This window comes from Amphibalanus amphitrite, unplaced genomic scaffold (genome assembly GCF_019059575.1).
Source record: "Amphibalanus amphitrite isolate SeventyFive unplaced genomic scaffold, NRLGWU_Aamphi_draft 000546F_arrow, whole genome shotgun sequence".
Classification (NCBI taxonomy): domain Eukaryota; kingdom Metazoa; phylum Arthropoda; class Thecostraca; order Balanomorpha; family Balanidae; genus Amphibalanus; species Amphibalanus amphitrite.
In genome coordinates, this window is record NW_024882040.1 from 231,994 (window position 1) to 252,082 (window position 20,089).

The window sequence follows — 20,089 nt, forward strand, 5'->3', positions numbered from 1 at the left end:
AAATAACTAACTTATCTACATCACCGTTTTGAACCAAATTAATACTTTCAACTTGACCCTCGCCCGTATTGGTGCTTTTCCAGCCGCGAACGTATAAGGTATAACCCCTTGCCGTTTCGCTCCTGATCAAGCTAGAGCTTCGCGGAAAAAACGAGCGTGTTGCCCGTGACGAGAGGAAGCCGGTGATACCCAATTTTAAGGTCCTAGGTCATCGGTTGACCTTCCAGGTCAGGTCAATGACCCAAAAAACGGGAAAATCAGGACCTGTTAGAACGTCGTAGTGTGGCTGCCATGGGGTTTTTCGGGGTGCTGATCACAAATATCATGCTAGTTTTGATCACAGATGATGTCTTCATTCATTTAGGCCAGGTCGGGTCAGGTCAGGTCAGGTCAACCAGTAGAGGTCCTGCCGGGTATTTGTAGTGGGTGTCAACCGCCTCTGACAGCCTCGTAACATGTTACGAAGGCACCAAAACTACTTTGTAAACGTTCATGTGGTTGCCAAATTCGAATTCAGGTCGAAAAACTGGCCTAGAAACATGTCAAACTCGAAAAAGTGAACCGAGGTCACCAAAGGTCAATGACCTGACCTGACCTTCAGGTGACCTTGACACCCACCCTGATGCATGGGGGCAAGATCATATCACATGTTTGAACGCTTGAAACCACGAAAAGACTGCAAACGCGCTGCTAATGCGAGCCGACATACGCTGAATCGCGGTTCCGGCCAAACATGGTCTCGAAAAGTAGGTCACAGGTCAAAGGTTATTTGCGTCAGGGTCATGAAATTTTCAGGGTAGGTGTAAAATTGATCAACGCGAGGGTACTAAAAGTTACGTCGTGATCGGCCGCTTTTTACGCGAGTTATTCGCGAAAAACCGAGGGGAGTCCGTTCGACCCCCCCCCCCCTAAAGGGCGAGGGTTAACTCACAGTCCGAACTCCGAACAAGTTCGGTCTTGTTTGTGAATTTGTCGGAGCATCACCTAAATCTAGTAGAGATGATGGAGGGAAACTAGGCTTTTAAGGAGGGAAGGGAGTCGGTGACGGTCAGGGGCACTACAAGCAGAGCAGTCATAAGCTGGTGACAGGGCTGACACCATGTTTTGATAGCATGACTGAAACAGACTTTTTGGGTAGCCAGGAAATCGCATGCGAGAGCCTATTGAAATTCTTACATCGGCCTTTATATGCACCAGTCGTATACAGGTGCGGGATTTGGCATACGATTTCCAGACAATCGAAAGACTGTTTGGAGCCAACGAAGGAAGGAATGAGTGAGTACTAAGTTGAAAGCAATAATTTGGTTCAAAATGATGATGCAGATAACTTAGTTATTTAAATCTAAATATCTTATGACGAGAGCGATTGGCATTTTTGGTATGCAGTGTTATTCATTGAAAACAGGTTGGAGCGTTTAAGTCTTTAATTTAGTGGTCGCCGCTTACTAATCATGCGGCATACACGCCGCACATAACCGCCAATGCCGCAACACAGCTTAGATTTCGAAGTAAGCATTTAGTCTCACCCATCATAACAGAGTGGATTTGCTTGGTACTTGTATATTGCTGGCGAATGGGAGGGATTATATGCCGTGGGAGCTGTGCATTATCAAATTTATTTTACACTTTTAGCATCCTGGATACTAAAGGAATATGAAGAGACGAAATGCTGATATTGCTAAATTGAGAAGACCCTTGAAGAAGACAAAAATTGGGGACGGAATGTACGGAAGGTGAGCCCGTCGTCACTATTGTCTATGAGAGCATTTTTCCATAAAATTGTCACACAAACTAGCATGTAATGCAACAGCTAGCTCTTATGATGCCCTTCTTACATGGCATTTCATTTCATCAGGTAACCCTAACAATCACTTGAGGAGGTTCACTTTCCATTGTATGTGGAAATATTGATTTTGTACTTCAATGCGTTGCACACCTCATGCCTTTAACTGTTTGCCTGTCCGCTTGTAGTGCCAGCTTTACCGATCGCTATTGTAATTGGTCTTTTTAGCTGCTGTGGACATTTGTGCATCTTCTATTGAAGCTTTCTTTTGTAGGATACCTATAGATCAGTCGGGGAAACTATGGTAAAATCTGCTATTTTTAGCAGTCTGCTATTTTTAGCAGAAATCTGCTAAAAATGGGTACGCATGTGACGTCATCGTACCCAAATATAGCAGATTTGGGTACGGCCCCATACAAAAGCAGATCTGCACCCTAATTGAAGCAAATGCGCATCAAACGCCTGGCAGATTCATGATGAGAATAGTGCTGAGAGTGTTCTCTGCTATTTTTGTTCAGATCCGACTATTTTGAAATTCATTATTTAAAAATAGTCGGATCTGAACAAAAATATCAGAGGACATTCTCAGCACTATTCTAATCATGAATCTGCCAGGCATTTGATGCGCATTTGCTTCAATTAGGGTGCAGATCTGCTTTTGTCGGGGGCCGTACCCAAATCTGCTATATTTGGGTACGATGACGTCACATGCGTACCCATTTTTAGCAGATTTCTGCTAAAAATAGCAGATTGCTAAAAATAGCAGATTTTACTATAGTTTCCCCAACTGAGATGGTAGATACTTTTGTAGAATCTCTCGTTGTGTTTGTGAAACCAAGGCCAGACTATTTGTTATGTCGAATATATCCAGTGTAGTGGCTGGATTGTGCAGGAAATTTCAGTGCACGTTCGATGTAACTTTGCATGCGCCAAATTCAGAGCATGGTGGCGCCCAATTTTTTTGCCGCAGGGTGGCTGCTCAATTTTTTGCCCAAATATGGTCACCGAATTTTGTCGGCACGCTGGTTAATCAAGCAGCAGATTAACCCTATGGGCGGCTCTAGAGAGGTTTTGGAATGAGACGGCCCGGCCCCAGTCATCACATGCTCGAACTGGCGAGCAGCCTTGAGTCTACTCAGCGGAGGAGTGGCCACCCAGATGAGGCCTGAACCTCCAGCGTGGAGATAGGCATGGAAGACCTTGTTGAATATCGCTGAGTATCGTTAAGTAATAGGTACTGCAGTGGTTTCCTGCCCGCTGCAGTATCGAGGGGAACGGGAGCGCGGACGACCTGGCAAAACAAGCGGCCGGCCTGCCCTCAAACGCCCGCTCGCTGCCTAGGGCGGCTCATTGTGCTGCCTCACATCAATGGTGCAACAACTGGTCAGAGAGTATTCTATGACCGTGGGTCAGAGTAACTATTCACTCCTCGGGAGCATGCCGCCGCTCCCTATCCCCGGAGATGACGCCGTTTTGGTGCACCACATGAGGGCGGGCCACTGGGGCCGCTCGCTCCAGTACGGCACCGAATCGGCCGTCTCCACTCCGCGGCGTGCCAGCAGTGCCCAGACAAGCGGTGCCCCACGTCGCTCTGCGCCATGTGCCGAGAAGAGGCTGATGTGCCGGAGCACGTGTTGCTCCGCTGCCCGGCCCTCGCTGGCTCCCGCCAGCCTAGAACACACTGCTCCGCCGTTTTTTTGTGGCCCGGGAACTTCTGGCTCCGGCCTTGTTTCACGGCACGACGCTACAGTGCGCTAAGTTCTTGAGATGTTTCCGTGGAAAAAATATTTGGACGCTCAAACAGTGGAGTGCGTCCAAGGCCCCGGAACGCTCTGTCTGGTTGATATAGCCTCGATCGTTTGTTTGTTTATTGGGGCTTAAGGGCGCGCCGACTATGTGCTTTATATAAAAGTGGCTTAATTTTGACACAAAAAGGCACCCAATTTTCAGCGCAAATCATACAGAAATTTTAGCGCAAAATCGCTTGCGCTCAATTTCGGCGCAAGCGTCACGGGCGGCCGACGTAGTGTATGGATGTTTTCCAGTCTGGCACCTAGGTACTTACCAGGTACTTACATACTAATTGAGGACGATCAGAATAACTGTTATGTTTGGCACCTATCTACTAAAGTATGCTGGTGTGAGAGAAATTAATTACCTGTTGACCTGAAATACATGTTAATTTTTCTCTTTTTTCAGCATTCTCCATAGGTAGGTACAAAAAATCTGGCAATCCTAAAGCAGCAGAATGTCTCTCTTGGTGGGACAGACATTGTGACTGTTTCAACCCAGGTTTAGTGACTAGGCCAGGCCGCACACGACATGAACATGAGCTGGCATATGCCAATTTTCATGTAGCTTCTCACCATTTCATGCAGTCGTGCAAATGCAACTGCCATGTTTTAACCGTCGCCCCTATTGGCGTTTTCACTGCCGCAGACGTAGGAGGAAGTCGATTGGACCCCTCCCCCTCCACCAGCCTCTCGGCCTCTTAGATAGGCTAAGGTTAGACCTAGAGCTTTGCAGAAAAAGCGAGTGTGTTGCCCATGACGATAAAAATGCCACTGCTATCAATTTTGCGGTCTACGTTCATTGGGTGACCTTCAAGATCAGAGGCCAGTTTAACCAACAGAAAAATAGCCGCCTGCCGGAATTTTTTGCCCAAAGACCGCTTCACATATGGAGCGTAAACGGTAAAGCCCTATCGGCTTACGTGCCCATCGCGTTTACGCTCCGTAGTCAGTACCTATGCGAAGCGGTCTTCAGGCAAAAAATTCCGGCAGGCGGCTATTTCTCTGTTGGTAAAACTGGCCTGTGGTCAATGATCGAAATGTTATGACAATTGGCACCTACTAAAACTTCTCAAAATGACATTTCATGGCCTGACATGATCTCGAGTACGAGGTCACAAGTCAATGTCGTCTGGGTCAAGTTAACAATTTTTTTTAGGACAGGCAAAACAACTGATCAACACTCTAGGGTACAGTTTCGTCGCAATCCTTCGCTTTGTATGTGACTTATTCACGAACAACTACCCCCTCCCCTATACGAGGGGACAGGGTATACCCCTTCGCCCTTCTGGTGAAGAAAACTGGTGAAACCAAGGCGGTGAAACCAATGTGCGCCAGCCAGTTTTCTCAGTAATTCAGCTAGCAATTCTCTTGCTGTGTTCAAAGACGTTTACAGTTAGGATCGAACTTTAAATAAACGAACTACACATGTGTGCATGATGTACATAGGTATATATGAACGTGTAGTGTAGAGATCTGTTTTTGTGAGGTATTTCATCTAAGCCATTGTTTTTTTTTTCAGCAGCACGTTCACGTACTTAAAGATGGTCCTGCTGTGGACGGCAGTACTCATGTGCGACTTCATGTTCGAGCTCCGATTTGAATACTTCTGGCCATTCTGGATGTTCGCCAGATCAGTTTACGACTCGTTTCGATACCAGGGTCTGGTGAGTACCACGATCTAATGGCGAGTTCCCGCGACGTGTGCTGGTTCCGCTGCGTCTAACCGTCGTTTTACTGCTTCCATACCTTGAAAGTACTTGGCACATTTACAACGTTGCTATCATGCTCATGACGTTCATCTGTTTAATACATCAAGGGTGCGGACGATAAATTAGGACAAACTTGCATGTGTTACAGAAAACGACATAACTCCTGCGAAAATCAATGTATTGACTTCAAATTTTTCACGCTTCCTCCTTGCTATGTCCACTTCCTGCCTCACTCAATGAATCCCCCGTCAGCCTCCACGACACGCTCGATGCGGTTGCGGAACCGCTTGCACGCGCTGGCCACCATGGCCTTGTCCAGGGAGGCCATCACCTCGGTGATCTTGGTCTTTAGGGAGGCCTTGGTGTTGTGAGGGCGTTTGTTGACCTCCCGCTCACAAACGCCCCACAGAAAGTAATCGCAGGGGTTGCAGTCAGGGGAGCTGGGGGGCCAGGTGTCCTTTGGCCAGAACTCCTTCACGTTTTCCTCCAGCCATGCTTGCGTTTTGTTGGCGTTGTGGGCTGGTGCTCCGTCTTGCTGGAAGACGTAGTGACGGTTTCCAGCAACGCCCTCCATCCATGGCTTCACGACTGTGTCCATCACATGGATGTACGCATCAGCATTGACCCTCAGCCCCTCCTCGAAGAAGAAAGGCGGCATGACATCACCCTCATTGGAGATGACTCCCAGCACCATCACCGTGGCTGGAAACTTCGTTCAGCATCAGAACATAGCCAACGATCGTTTCTCTTGTTCACCTTCTGATCCTGGCAGAAATTCTTCTCATCTGAGAAGAAGATCAGCTGGTTCGTGTCCTGAGGGTGCTTCAACTTGCACAGCAGCCTGGCCGCCTTGTCCGACCTTCTCTCCTTGGTAGTCTCATTCATGAATTGATGCCTCTTGAGTGCGTAGGACTTGTACCTTATGTCTTCATGAACGCACTTCCGAACAGTCTTCTCATCCACGTTCAGCTCCCGAGCCAGACACCGCATTGATTTGCCAGGATCTTCATCAATCGCGTTCTGAAGCTGCTCGACGAACTCCAGAGTCCTGGTGGAATCTCGCCTCCTCTTGTGGGTCTTCCTTTGTACCGAAACTTCATCGTGGTTCTCTCCACCCGCCACCCTTTCATCAAAATCCTTCTTAATTCGATAGCACAGGCTCCTGGGCAACTTGTTGAACTCTGCTATCTCGCCAGCGGTCCTCCCGGCGCGGAGCCCAACGACAATGGCGGCCCTTTTCTCTTCCTCCATGCTTGAAAACACAGCGATCAATTCAAAATTCACTCTGAAAGCCAGGAATGAACAGTTAATGAAGTGTACACCTTCAAATATCCACTCGCACTTAATTTTATCGGTCAAATTGCGTTCTGAAAGTTGTCCTAATTTATCGTCCGCACCTGTAGATTCCAGCCAGTCAGTGCCTATCAGGGTACCTACATACTGGGTATACTCAATTCCGCTCATTGGCCATGCTTACGTCACATATGGAAGGCGCGTCTAGTAGCTAGTAGGAACCAGATTCTAGTATATTGAATGAAATATGGATGATTTTTGGTAGGTTTATGCTAGGTTCTAGTAGGTACTAGATATGGTGTCGATCGTTTATAATTTTTCATTTATTTTCTTTTGAATAAATGTTCATTCTGATTCCAAAAGAATTAAAACATTATTTTTCATAATAACTTATTGTAGTTTATTTTATTTGTACGCGATACAGCGACGTTTAAACAATTAATAAGATTAGTCAGCTGACTGGATTTCGCCGAACATCCGTTCTTAAAGGGACCCTCCCATCTTCAAAAAAGTTAAAGGAAACAGTCCACTTTCCTGAAATCAGTATTTTGCTATTGATTTATGATTTTTTATGCTCAAAATAATCATGAAATAAAATAAAACCTTTTTGTAAAAACAATTATTTTCTTTATTTTAATATAGGGCGAACTATATTCTATGTAAAATAATGTTTGACGCGGAAGCTTATTACGCATTGACCAATCATATTGCGTAGCTCAAACCTACGAATACTGCATTGGCTGTAAGCAGCACGCTGATTGGCTGACGATGACGTGGCTGCATTCCTGTGCAAGGCACGCATTCCTCTACAAGGCACTCTTTTCGGAACGAGAAATGGAATTTCTTCGTCTAGGGTGATCGTTGAGCCGTAAAAGCTCCTGATTTGTGCTAGTCTCAGCTCAAGCTACGAAACTGCTATTCCAGCTCAAAACCCCATGTTAAAAGTGAACTATTTCCTTTAATGAATTGGCATGAAAGTGATGTCGCTCGGTTCAGAAAGAGCGAAAACGAATATGTACCAAATTTCATCGAAAAAATATTCACCGGTTTTCAAGATATTAGACTTTTACTTTTGTTTACTTTTTGGGATCTCCGCTGTTCCTAGCGACTTTATTTGAAAGTGCGGCATTTGTTGCGCGCAAAGCAGCATATACCACCGCGTGCTACCAAACGTTTTAGTAAAAGATTTAAAAACTGTTAGACCTCCGCTGACGTCACAAATTCTAAGGGGGCATACCAATGCATTAGCCCCTTAGAATCCGAAAACTGCAAGTTTGAAATTCCATATCTCCGAATTAAAGCATTTTTCGATGTTGTGAGTGCCCAAACCGGTATTTTCAGGCCATGGCCACCAATTTGGCTATCTCAACTCAAAACTAATGTTAAGGTGGGATGGTCACTTTAACGGCGCTACGTTCAAATAAGCATACCGTGGTGCCCTTTGTGGCGCGGGCGCTGGAATTCGACGTCTTTGTGCGGTGGCAGATTGATATGACTAGTGCAGTGACATTATTTCATTTTTTTTTTTTTTTGCTAGCTTGTGGTTGGTGATAGTTTTCTGGTCAATAGTCAATTGAATTTCCTGGTCAATTGAAGATGCCAGGTTGTGCAGTCCCTGGCTGTAAACACCATACTAACTCCCCCACAGTAATATTATTTGTCAATAACAATTAAGTCAATAACAATTTAGCTATCTGATTGGCAAAAATCATTACACGGACCTAGGATAAACATACATACGCCATGAAGGATGAAAACAATCATGAGTTGGGAGGTTACCCCTACAGATAAATCGCAGTGTAAGTAACCTTATTACGATATCAAGTTTTTTAACGTTGTGCGTATAGAACCGTGTGACGATTTGTGTGAACCATCTTACAAACATATTCTGAATTCTGAAATATTTCTAATGATAATTTTCAGCGACCATTGCTGCAGCTTCATACAAATTTCTTCCTGCTCGCAACCTTAACGCTCCGCCCATGTCATTTAGTAGCCGAGTCCCCTGCATTTACAGGGGGTTCATACACTGTCTGACATTGCGCTCAGGCCGCCCCGAGTACAATCTCTGACAGGGGAATTCCGCCCGAGGCGTCTGGCCGGCGGCCCGGGGGAGCCGGCGCTCAGAAACATGGATTGAGTTACACTCGATTTGACGGAATTTGAGTACGCTCGGAAACAATCGCGTCGAGAGCCCTTGCTCAGAATGTAATGCTCTTTCTAACGAGCCTAAATATGTTGCAAAATTCACAAAAATGGCGACGTGGATGGGGTAGTTCCATCTGCCCTTTTAACGCGCGGCGGTTGCGGGCGGCTGCGGATCTATGGCCACGGTGACGTCATTGCTACCAAACGACTTGAGAGGGGCCCGAGTGCCTATCACAATGGCGCGGAATACCTGAGGTTGTTGAGCTTGTGCGTGTTCCAGTAGTGTTTGCTTGTACGTGCTTACATTTGGTTCTTTAAAAAGAAATTCGACAGAAATCGTTGTGAGGCTTCGGGAGCTTTCTACTTACTGAAAGCTTCCTTTCCCTGCGAAAGATTCTCTGGCACTGAGAGCGTTGCGAAATCACATTTGCAGATGTTCACTTATCGCGGGCCTACAAATGCGGTTGGGGTCAAAATATTCTTTTGAAATTCAAGGTACCTGCCTATGATTTGCCAACTTTTAAGCGTTTTTTGTTTCCAGTAACGCGTTTTCGGATGGATCGTAAAGAGAGGTGGCATCAACCGGACTGAGTTAAACGGTCAACGGTTTTCAAACGCAATATAAGTGTGTAATGTATATTCAGTCTCGGAATGAAAATCTTAGGTGCCTCCATTTGATTGCGACTAAACGGAAGATTCTCCGTTTAGTAGTATTTAAGAAATACTGAAGAATGTACAAGTTTTCAGCGTCCCCGGAACTGTTTTGTTGCGGCTCATCCCATGGTAATAAACATTTGTCGTACTTGGTAGCACACCGATGATGCGTCTTTTCACCCGGCAGGCGTTCTCGCTGTTCTTCGTTCTGATGACGCTCACGTCCGACATGATCTGCTACATATTCATACCAGTGCACTGGCTTTTCTTCGCCGCCAGCACATACGTATGGGTGCAATACGTATGGCATGCAGGTCAGTGAACGACTATCTGCTCCTATGGATGTCCTATGAGTGTTAGGCGGAAAGTTTGGTAGGTTTGAGTGATGTCTATTCGGAACATGACTGTTTTTAATCTGTATGATTTCCGATACTCGTAACGGATATATATTGTGACTTGAGTGTTTTGAATGGTCAGCTTGCTTTTTTCAGTTGGTCAGCTTGCTTTTTTCAGTTAACATTGCCAGAGACAGAACCTAACAGGGGCAAGGTCAAGTCCGGACGTGTAAGATTTACAGACAACCTTCAACACTAGTAGCCTTCCCTAAAAGCTTCGGTAATCCAAAGCCCTATCATCCTCGCCACCTTAGTATTCCTCCTGGTTTCCCCCATTCTCATTCACCAATAGCCTGGATCTCATGTCGGCCTTTTTGTGTTCCTGATTTCCACCGAAAATCCCCACTGGGTATTTCTTAGCCATAGCCAACTGGCATCAAATCACTTTCTTCCTAGATACAACACAACATTTGTCAGTACCCAATCAGTCACCAGGGGAATCTACGTCATAGACAAGTCGGCATAGGTATAATTGTAAAAGACATTTTGGAGGTACCATTATGCTCACTTTTTCGAAACCGATGCTAGTTTCTTGGAACATAAAAATGTCAATATCCTAGTGTTGTGACTAATAATAGTAACTCGGTTTTTAAGCATTTGAAACATCGGTTTGTGTATTGTAATTGGGAGATTTCAGAAGACATTTGTCTTTTCCTTCAGTCTGTTCAAGAAAAAATGAAAGTATACACACAAAACACAGGGACACAGGATCAAGTAGGATCAGGATCAGGGACACCTACCTGTAGGTACAGAAATCAAGCAGTTAAATCTTTCTGCCCTACGCTGTACTTATATTTTGTAGTAGTGTATGTGTGTGTATTAGTGCTGATTATTAGCGTGGGGTGGCAAAGAAAAGGCAGTTTGACACCTTTGTGACGACCGTGCTGCTGATTTGTTTCAGAGCGCGGCATCTGCATTCCCACAATATCGTTGTGGATCCTATTTATTTACATAGAGGCCTCACTGAGGTTAAAAGATGAGAAATATCTCTTCTTCCACGCTGACCTCAGTCGGCCATTCGCCGCACACTGGTGGGTAGCTGTAGTGTGCATTTTTAAACTATTTTCTAATGTGGTTTGAAAAATGTCTTTTTAATAATTAACGGTGAAAGGCAGAAGGTCTACCATAATAATGGTCAATTCCATTCGTCATGCGAAAATAGACTTTTCGGTGTTTATTTGAATAACGGATGTATGACATGATGCGTTTATTTCTCTTTACGATCGTCAGCACTGGCAATATGGTAACAACCATCGGCAAAGGTGAGCGGGCGATCGCAGCTGTAGCAGATGATGACAAATGTTGCTCTGTTTCCGTTTCAGTATCGGGTATCCGGTGATATCCTTGGGGTTCAGTTTTAAAAGCTACGTGGGCCACCGGTTCCGGCTGCGCCGACAGAAGCTGGTGGCGCGCCAGAACGATACGATGGTACAACTGCTGCAGGAGGCCCTGCCGCCCGACATGGCGCTAGACGAGAGCCCCGAGCGGCGAGGTAAGACACGCCTCAATCATCGCACATTGTAATGTATGCACTGCGATCAGCAAACATACACAAGCATTGTATGCTCTTCTGTACTGTCTTGCCGTGTATTGGCCAGAACACACCTAGCCAAGACAGTTATAAATAAAACGGCATTACGCCCAATAGCACCGTCGAGCGTACACCGCGAGCTCCGCACCAAGACTGCCTCGTCCCTGACCCTGGCCGCTCCTCACCGGTGACCGGCCATCCAAGGTCGCCGGTCAGGCGGCAGCACCGACGGTCAGACCGGGCATAAGGCCACTAAATACTACAACTTCACAATATCGATGTTACAGTGTAAGGTGTAACGCAAATGATCATGTAATTTTTAATGATTTGTACGGTAGCCATGACCATTGACATATTCTGGCGATTTCGCATGGCGTGATTTCTATGCGGATCACTGGTAACATTTGCCTCTTGCGCACTGCCCCACCATGCTTTCTTATGCTGACATTCGTAACATTTACATTGAATAACTATTTCCATTGCCATTTAGTCAATATGCTATGCTGTGCTGCCATGCTTACCGTGCTCAGGTTTGCCGTACGTAAACCGCCATGTCGTCTGAACTGACCGATTTCACCTCTGTTTACCTCAGCGGTGACGCTGGATAAGAGCGATGAGACGATTTCAAACGGCGGTGTTCATGACACGTCGCCCAAGTCGATTAAAAAGTCTGCCGAGGACCTGCGGACACCCAAGTGCAAGTTGCATAATGGGTCCATCAGTTCCGACCTCGACTTCATGGAGCAGCGAAGGAGGTAGGGCCCGTAACAGTTGTTCAGCTGGCAATGGTTACATTTGTTTTTGTCCTCTGTGTAGCTCGAGCGGGTCCTAAAAATGGTCGGCCTTATTTCACCCCATTTAATTTTGGCTTGCATTGAGAGAGCTTCTGCTGGAAGTGGACAGGCTTCGCGAGTTTTAATTTAGCTATACGCACCTTTTTGTAGGATGTCATTCAATGTAGCAATTTAAGGTCTGGTTTTATAATGCCTTCTTAGATATTAATTATTCTTTTGATTTTTATTAGAGCATGACGTGCAGGTACGCGACTATGTGGTGTAGCTGCTAGATTTAGATCTGTCATATCCCAAAGAGCTTGTCGAATCAGGCGGCATTTGTGCTAGCATTACGTCCTACATTAGCAACATTAACCGTGCGGTGCTTTTATGATTGTTTGCGCCACTATTTCCATTTTTAAAAACTTTTTTGTTAGTTCAATGGAAGCAATACGAGATACATATACCGATCATTTCGACATGCTTTCCGGACAAATATAAACAGTTACATATGGTGCCTACGCCCTTTCAGCTCTATAAACGAGTTCGACGAGTCAGAAGACAAGGAGAAAAACTACAAGAACTGCTCGCAGACGCAGCGGTCGTCCAAGTGGGCTAGCAGCTGCTCGGCCAAGGAGAAGCGGTTGCGCGTCAAGGACACCCCGGTCGCCGCGGTGGTGCCCAACGTGGCCACCAAGGACGACACTATCTCAAAGTGAGTCGATACTATCCCGCCACCGGGTTTCAAAATTCACTTGTCTTACTTTTGTTCGATAAAATCAACCATAAAGCTAATTTTTGAGTGATTTACAAGGCTATGATTCGTAAGATCATTCCCAAACAGGCCTTTTTTGTGTTAGGCTCTCATTCGGGTCCGGCTGAGCTTTCGTAGCGAACTTTCTGGGTTTATTGAGCCTTGGCAAGCGTCTCTTCCGTTGGGCTCAGAGAAGGTGGATCAGCGTCAAAACCCTGCGGTCCACTTTCTATTCATTTCGTGCCTATGGTCATCCAATGCACATCACACATGCTATTAAAATTGCTTTTCTTGAGCCGCTTACGCTAAACCTCCCGGCAATATATCTGTGTGCGTTTTCTGCAATTTACTGTTCCTTGTACGCCTTTTCGCGTCAGCAGGGCTAAGAGGTGGCGTCATCTAGCAGGCTGAAACTGAATCACAGTGAAACCCTAACGAAACAGCTTCGTAGGCTACGCCCGTCCAGAATGAACTGTGGATGCGTGTGCTGCGCATTTGATGCCAATAATGTTGTTTTTTAAGTGAATTCCTTGAATGCACCTTTCACTCAGCACACTGCAACTTTATGCTTGGAGGGCAGCCAGCTAAATGGTCTACACTCCATTGTATCGTATGTTTTTTATTCATTTCATTTTATTTTATTTCGTTTCATTTTATTATTTTTTACTTCAATGGTTGACAAGAGTGACAATGCCCCCTCTCTCCACTTGCTCGCAGGTTGGAGCAGGACGTGAAGCGGCTCCGGGTCGACCTGAACTCCAGTCGACAGACGGAGCAGGAGCTGCGCTCGCAGGTCTCGAATCTCGTCATTCAGGAGCGAAATGCCCGGAATCAGCTTCACCTGCTGCAACTGGACAACGACAGTCTGCAATCCAAGTGAGAACGACGGCTGCGCTTTATCATTGCTAGATCATTTTTAATCAAAGGATGCGATTTCGCAGGCAGCTCTTTTTACCTTTCTCTAATCAGCCTGTCTATCCTTTTAGGTTGCATACTCTGGTGACCGGCCGCCAGCAGGACAAGCAGGCGGTGGTCACGCTGGAAAAGAAGGTGGCCGAGGAGCGCAAACTCCGACAGACTGCCGAAAGCCAGCTGCAGCAGGAAAAGAAAAAGGTCAGAAAAAAAGCATCGACCTGCCCAAGGGACGGCGATTTAAATTACAAACTGTGGGGTGGAGAGGAGAGACGATGATAGGCGTGATCGAAAGTGTGGAGCACCTTGTTTCTTTATGTCGTATATTCCTCTTTTTGATTCGACGATTATCGCTGTATTGTTGTCGCAAGCCGTGATTTGTTTTTTAACTACACGTATTACCACGCCGTCTGACGTTACGTATTACAAATTTTGCAAATATGTTCGTATGCGTCTGAGCTACGGTTATTTGTTGATGTATTCCCAGGTGGTAGCTGCGACGGAGCAGGCGTCCAAGTGCACGGAGCAGTGCAAGTCGCGGCGCCGTGAGCTGGAGGCGGAGACGCGCCAGCTGCGCCGCGAAAACAAACAGTTCGAGGACAAAGTGCGCGCCGCCGAGCGAGAGCTCCAGGTGAGCGCTGCGCGCGCTGGAGCGGGTCCCAGCTGGCGCTCTGCGCGAGTACGGGACACCATCTTGGGCGAGAGAATAAATCCTTTCACTGAACGGATTTATTGCTGTGTTGTCTGTTTCGGTCCGTCGTTCACATGACGTTTTGCCGTCTGATATGACTACCGCGATATTCGGGTGGTAGAATGTTGAGGAATCTCCCTGCGCTGCTCTTGTGAAGTCAGCTGATCCAAGTGTATTTTTGCACCCGCATATTTTGAAAATTTGTACAAATCTTCTCATCTGTTTTCCGTCACAGTAATAAGCCAATCATTCAGGAACTATTTGGCGCGACCTGATCTTACCACCTGATCATACCTAATGACCCCCAACATCATTATAACGCCGCTGATCCTAATGTGATGTTGTGTGTTCCACAGAGCCTCCACAGCGCGAAGGACACCCAGAACGACGCCAACGTCCTAATGTCAGCGCTATCGGCCATGCAAGAGAAGAACAAGTACCTGGAGAAGAACCTGTCATCGGAAACCCGTCACAAGATGAACCTGGTCGGCGCACTGGGAGACGCCAAACGCGAGCTAGAGATCAGCAAATGTAAGCAACATTCACGTCCATGGTTGTTTTTACGTTGGAAGATGAAGATAATGCATTTGTCATTGTAGCTAATTTCGGTTCGACGCCACAATGGTGTAATGGCTATCAACTTTGATGCGTTGTATTCTGGCAATATCATTTTCAACTTCAACTTTAACCCGCGCACCGACGGGGGTCTGCGCCAACTTCGAACTGACGGGGGGGGGGCGGATGACCGCCCCCCCCCTGAGATCTCGAGAACGAAGCAAGATAGCGACAAGCGGTAAACGGCATGGGATACGCACGGACAAGGTCTACAATTTTTTACTAAGATCATTTTCAGGTCAGGTCAAAGATGACGTCACAGAGGTCAAAAAAGTCAAAATGTCGGCGATAGATATGGAGAGTTTTTCTCGAATAACTTGCGAACTAGTCAAGATAGGAACAAATTAAGGGCATCATCGTGATCCTCTCGTCAATCCGCATCGAATGATGTATATGTTGACCTCGAAAGGTCAAGGTCAAAGGTTGACCTCAGGTCACGTGACCTCGAGGTCATCATGCATATCATTCGATGCGCCTTGACGAGCTGAACACAATGAGACCATCCGCGCGGCTGTATCTTGTTCCTGTACGGAATTATTGGCAAAAAACCGCTGGTGACCTTTGATGACGTCACATGACCTTACAGCTGCCCAACAGCAAAACAGAACTCAAGGTAGTGAAGGTTGATCGTATATGAAGTCATGTATGGTTTATGGCATATTATATTCCGACCCGTTTTAGTGGTAAAAACAGGGAGTTGATTTTTCCCCCATTGACTTATAATGGGGAGGTCGAGAAATTGACCTGACCTTAGGTCATCGATATCAAAATTCCGAGATCTACAAGTTGTAGCTACTAATGACCTCATAACATCCTGCGACTTTCAAAGGCCTCCGACATCTACTGTAGCTCTGGCACGGTGACAAAGTTGCAAAAAAGTGACTTGAGGCTGGGTTATTCAAAGTGACCTGGTGACCTGACCTTAAAAGTTAGGAGGTTCAAACTTGCACACCATGTGTAAAATTGATGAGAGAATAGTGGTACCAAATTTCGCGGCGCTGCGCGCCGCGGTTTTCCCGCTATCTACGAAAAACCTCAGGGGGGGGGGCGGATATCCGCCCCCCCGTCGGTGCGCGGGTTAACCCTATTCCTGGCGGGCTCCGCCGGGACAAGAAACTGGCGGGGGGGGGGGCGATTCGGCCCCCCCTGAGATCTCGGAAACTAATGGACGGATTTTGATCCGGTAAGCGGCATTGGATTGCTCTCAACGTGAACTACATTTTAGACATTTTTTAATATCAAAAACGAAAAAAAAAACCTGAGACCCCCCAAAAGCCAAAATTTTCCGATTTGGCAAAGTTTCAAAGAATGAGGTCTAGCTCAGTATCTAGGAAAGTCAGAGCAAAACGGAAAAAAGCAGCTGATAGCTGAGGAAATTTCCTTTCGAATAGCTGCCAACAGATTTCAGCTATTTTTGATATTTGAGGCGCTAGGAGTCAAAAATCTAAAAGCGTATTTTTTAGTAACATCACTTTTGCGTCAATAACTTCTGAACCGTTAGTGATAGCCTGAAACGGTAAACGCCGTTGCAGTTCTCTAATAAATGCGAAACAAATGGTTTGTATTTTGACCTACTAAGGTCACTCTCAATTTTGACCTCAGGTCACGGTTGACCTGACCTGAGCAAGTATAGGCGAGTAACATATCATTCGATACGTCATGACTAGGGAAACATGTTGTTATATAAAGAAGTGTTTTATCATATTTGTTTTACTTCTTATCTTTATATGAAGACGATATGAATGTTTCATGCATATAAGTTCTGATTTTACCCCAAACATGTTAGTTTGAATCGTTTCCCCATTGACCGTAATGGTAAGCATTGGTGACCTCAGGTCATGACCTGTCAAGGATATAACAAAAACCGAAACATATGTTGCACATATTGGTAAGCTTATTTGAACCTGGAAGTTTGAACATATTTGCTCGAAAACTCTTGCTGTGGTGAGGGGACAAACTTTTTTTCACGACCTAAATTTAGGTTGACCTGGTGACCTGACCTGAGGTCAGATCAACTCAAAATTTTCAGAACTGTTGCATAAAAGCCTTTTAGGAAAAGTCAGAAAATTTGAGCTTCCTAGCTCAAAGCGTTTGGGAGAAATAACCAAAAAACCTTAGGGGGGGGGGGCTCCTGAGCCCCCCCCCCCCGCCAGGAATAGGGTTAAAGTTTGCGTGATACAGCCGCTGGTAGGCAATTAAACATCTTGATTAAATTCAGCCATCGGCACACGTTTGCCTGGGATGGTAGCTGACACATTATCATAATTGCCAGCTTGTTTGTTTTGATTTTCTATGCACCTCTCAGACCTCTGTCGCTCTGAAGCCCCAATGAGTTTAGCAACCTACACGATGTGATTAACCAGTACTCCGTTCTGCGTTCCCAGCACAACTGGCCAGCAAGGAGCGGGAGATCAGCGAGCTGAACGCCAAGCTGGCCGACGTGCTGTCCGTGATGCCGTCTCTCTCGTCCCCGAGCAACGTGTCCATCTCCGGCGACCACAACGGCTTCGGCACCGGCATCGAGCGCTACTCGGCCGCCAACGCCGACCTCTACGACCTGAAGATGACGCCCGAGACGCCGGCCAAGAGCCAGCTGGACCCCAACGCGGCCGCCTACACGCCCAAGATGGCGTAAGCGGACACTGCGACAGACCGACCACCCGGCAAGCTTCGTTCTGTGTGACACAAAGAAAATCGGCGATGATAAGAATTCAGAAGTTGCTCGGCTTGATTGCGGCTTTGTTTTGCAAAGGTTTACTGGGTCAAAACGGACTGGGTGCCACGGCCTCGGCCGAACACGAGTATTGACGCTCCATTTGTGCCCTGGGTGGCTCACACAGACGCGGTCACTTTTTGGCAGGTGTCCTTTGCGATCTTTAACACGCTTAACGCTCGCCCGATGCCTCGAGGTGCCACGACATTCACCAGTATTTGGGTTATATTCTGGCTAGCGGCTGTTGACGCCAGCGAGTTTACCGTTATATCCGGAAAGATATTGGACAGTACTGGTCAATATCCTTTTGCGTGTCTGACACTGGTTCTATTTTATGTCAATGTGATAGAGGCTTTCGAGACTTTTCATGCTTGTTTCGTTTTGAAGCGTTTCCGGTTCGAGATGCCTGGAGAGAAAGCGCTTGTGTTTTTGGTTTCTGCGCGGTATGTTACGCACCGAACCGCCAGCTAACTGTGAGCACATCAACAGTTCTCCATGTCTTTCAGTTAATTTATTTTCGCACCGAGCTCGTCTTCAAAGGCAAGTAGACGGTTGACGGACTACGTCTATTATTGTCTGTTCAACCCTCGAGGTCAGTGCACGCGACACACTCAAATGACCACCACGTTGCCACAGACGCCTCGTGCCCAAAAAGCATAGCTGGCCGCAAAAAGCACCTACTTAACCATTGGCTCGACCGAATCTTGGTTGGTTGGCGAGGGGCAGTGTGCCGCAGAAGACGGATGGCCGCTAGCGACTTGTGTTTTCGATTCAACTAACAGGGCATGTGCAGTACATGCGCCATTGAAGGGCCGCTCTAATCGCATCGCCCTAGATTAATGTCTTTGTTCTGTGTAGTCGGCTCGATGTCCTTTGTGTGAGATTTGACCAGTCTGGACGGCATGGTTTGGACGAGTTGCTGCAACGATCTCCGCAGGTCCACGGGGGACGAAGGAGTTGGTCTCTGGTCAGTTGAACGCTCTCTTGATGTTAATTGTAGCATCAAATAAATTCAGGATGGAGCGACTCGCTCCTTGTTGGTCGGTGTTTGCCGGGGCGGATTGCCAGGGGATGAACGGAGCCGGCGGACATACGCTGGATTAGAAAGCTAGGAGGGATAGTTATTCGGATCACACCTGTTCGGGGACAAAAGTCTGAGGTGACGACACGAAGTCGACTTCCTGTTCGGGCCAGCAACCACTCTCTTCCACCATCCCGAGGTTGGGGCCAATCATTCATAACACTAGAGATGCATTCCTAGTGCAATGAATTGATAGTATTCAATATTGCATTGCATTGCTAGGTACATGGGCCAAATATCATCGAAACACTGAACGCGCGAAAACATACCGGGTGGCCCAAAAAAAACGTTCCGAACTTTGGAGGCCTATATCTCAAATTCGAGTGCAAATAACGAGCCAAAATTTTCATCAAGTTTGCGTCACTTCTTTGCGCATTGGTATGCGAAATTATAACACTGTACCATCATTTTCAAGCCAGCAATCTTATGTTGAATCAAGTAAGATGTTTTTGCTTTTTTTGCCGTTGTTGAACGGAAGTAATGATTGGCTTAGACGTACCATGTTAGAAAAAAATTAGAACGGCTTGAATGATCCCAGCACGTGTGTTGCTATTTTATATATTTTTGTCACACTTATGTGCCAAATATTCAAATACTAAGCCAAAGTTGTGTTAATGGATGCCATTCGCTTCAACACAAGTCCTGTTTCGAGGCGAAGGAGTGGCACGGTGCATGGGTTACTGCTGATTGCCCTCCCTTCAAGAAGATCAAATAGTAAATCGACCGAATAAGGAAAAAAGCTAGAGGGAATGTGTCACACTGAGGCCTGAACCACCAATGAGACTAGTTGCCAGTAGCAGTCATGGCTGTAGGCCGTGGTGCCGAGATGGAAGTGGCCCGTTCACTCACATTTTTGGTAAACATCAGAGCAAAAAAGTGATTTTTACATGGCATGCTAGAAACAAGAACCATTTAAAAACTAATTGACCGAATAACATAAAAATCATACCATTTACTGAAAATATATGTCGCATTGACTATTGGAAGTTTCAATGTTGTATCTTTATCACTTTCTGAGAAATATTGATTTAAAATTGGGAACGTTTTTTCTGGGCCACCCGGTATATGTACCTGTTTTGAGTAACTCCGCCTGTGAAGCAGGGTAAGGCGTATGCACACTTGAGTGTAGGAGACTCCCGATGTTATCTTTGCCGCAACCGGATGCCAATAATTAGCTGGGTGGCAACCCGCGCCCCGTAGGGCTATCGGCGGACCCTACCACCCGTAGGGGGGTGGGGGGTGGG

General features: G+C 46.4%; 1 protein-coding gene across 2 annotated transcripts; it reads left to right on the forward strand.

Annotated features, from left to right (window-relative positions):
* The first annotated feature begins 1,513 nt into the window (after positions 1 to 1,513).
* LOC122393649 (macoilin-like) lies at positions 1,514 to 18,804 on the forward strand. Of its 2 annotated transcripts, none has more exons than XM_043389867.1 (12): positions 1,514 to 1,733; positions 5,096 to 5,240; positions 9,568 to 9,694; positions 10,677 to 10,806; positions 11,098 to 11,267; positions 11,899 to 12,061; positions 12,612 to 12,794; positions 13,551 to 13,709; positions 13,820 to 13,946; positions 14,233 to 14,376; positions 14,793 to 14,967; positions 17,436 to 18,804. In XM_043389867.1, the coding sequence occupies exons 1-12, from the start codon at positions 1,654 to 1,656 to the stop codon at positions 17,684 to 17,686; spliced, it is 1,854 nt and encodes a 617-aa protein (XP_043245802.1). In that variant the 5' UTR covers positions 1,514 to 1,653; the 3' UTR covers positions 17,687 to 18,804. The 2 variants fall into 2 exon arrangements, with proteins under 2 accessions (XP_043245802.1, XP_043245803.1); XM_043389868.1 differs by having other exon boundaries at positions 1,520 to 1,733; positions 5,099 to 5,240.
* The last annotated feature ends 1,285 nt before the right edge of the window (positions 18,805 to 20,089 follow it).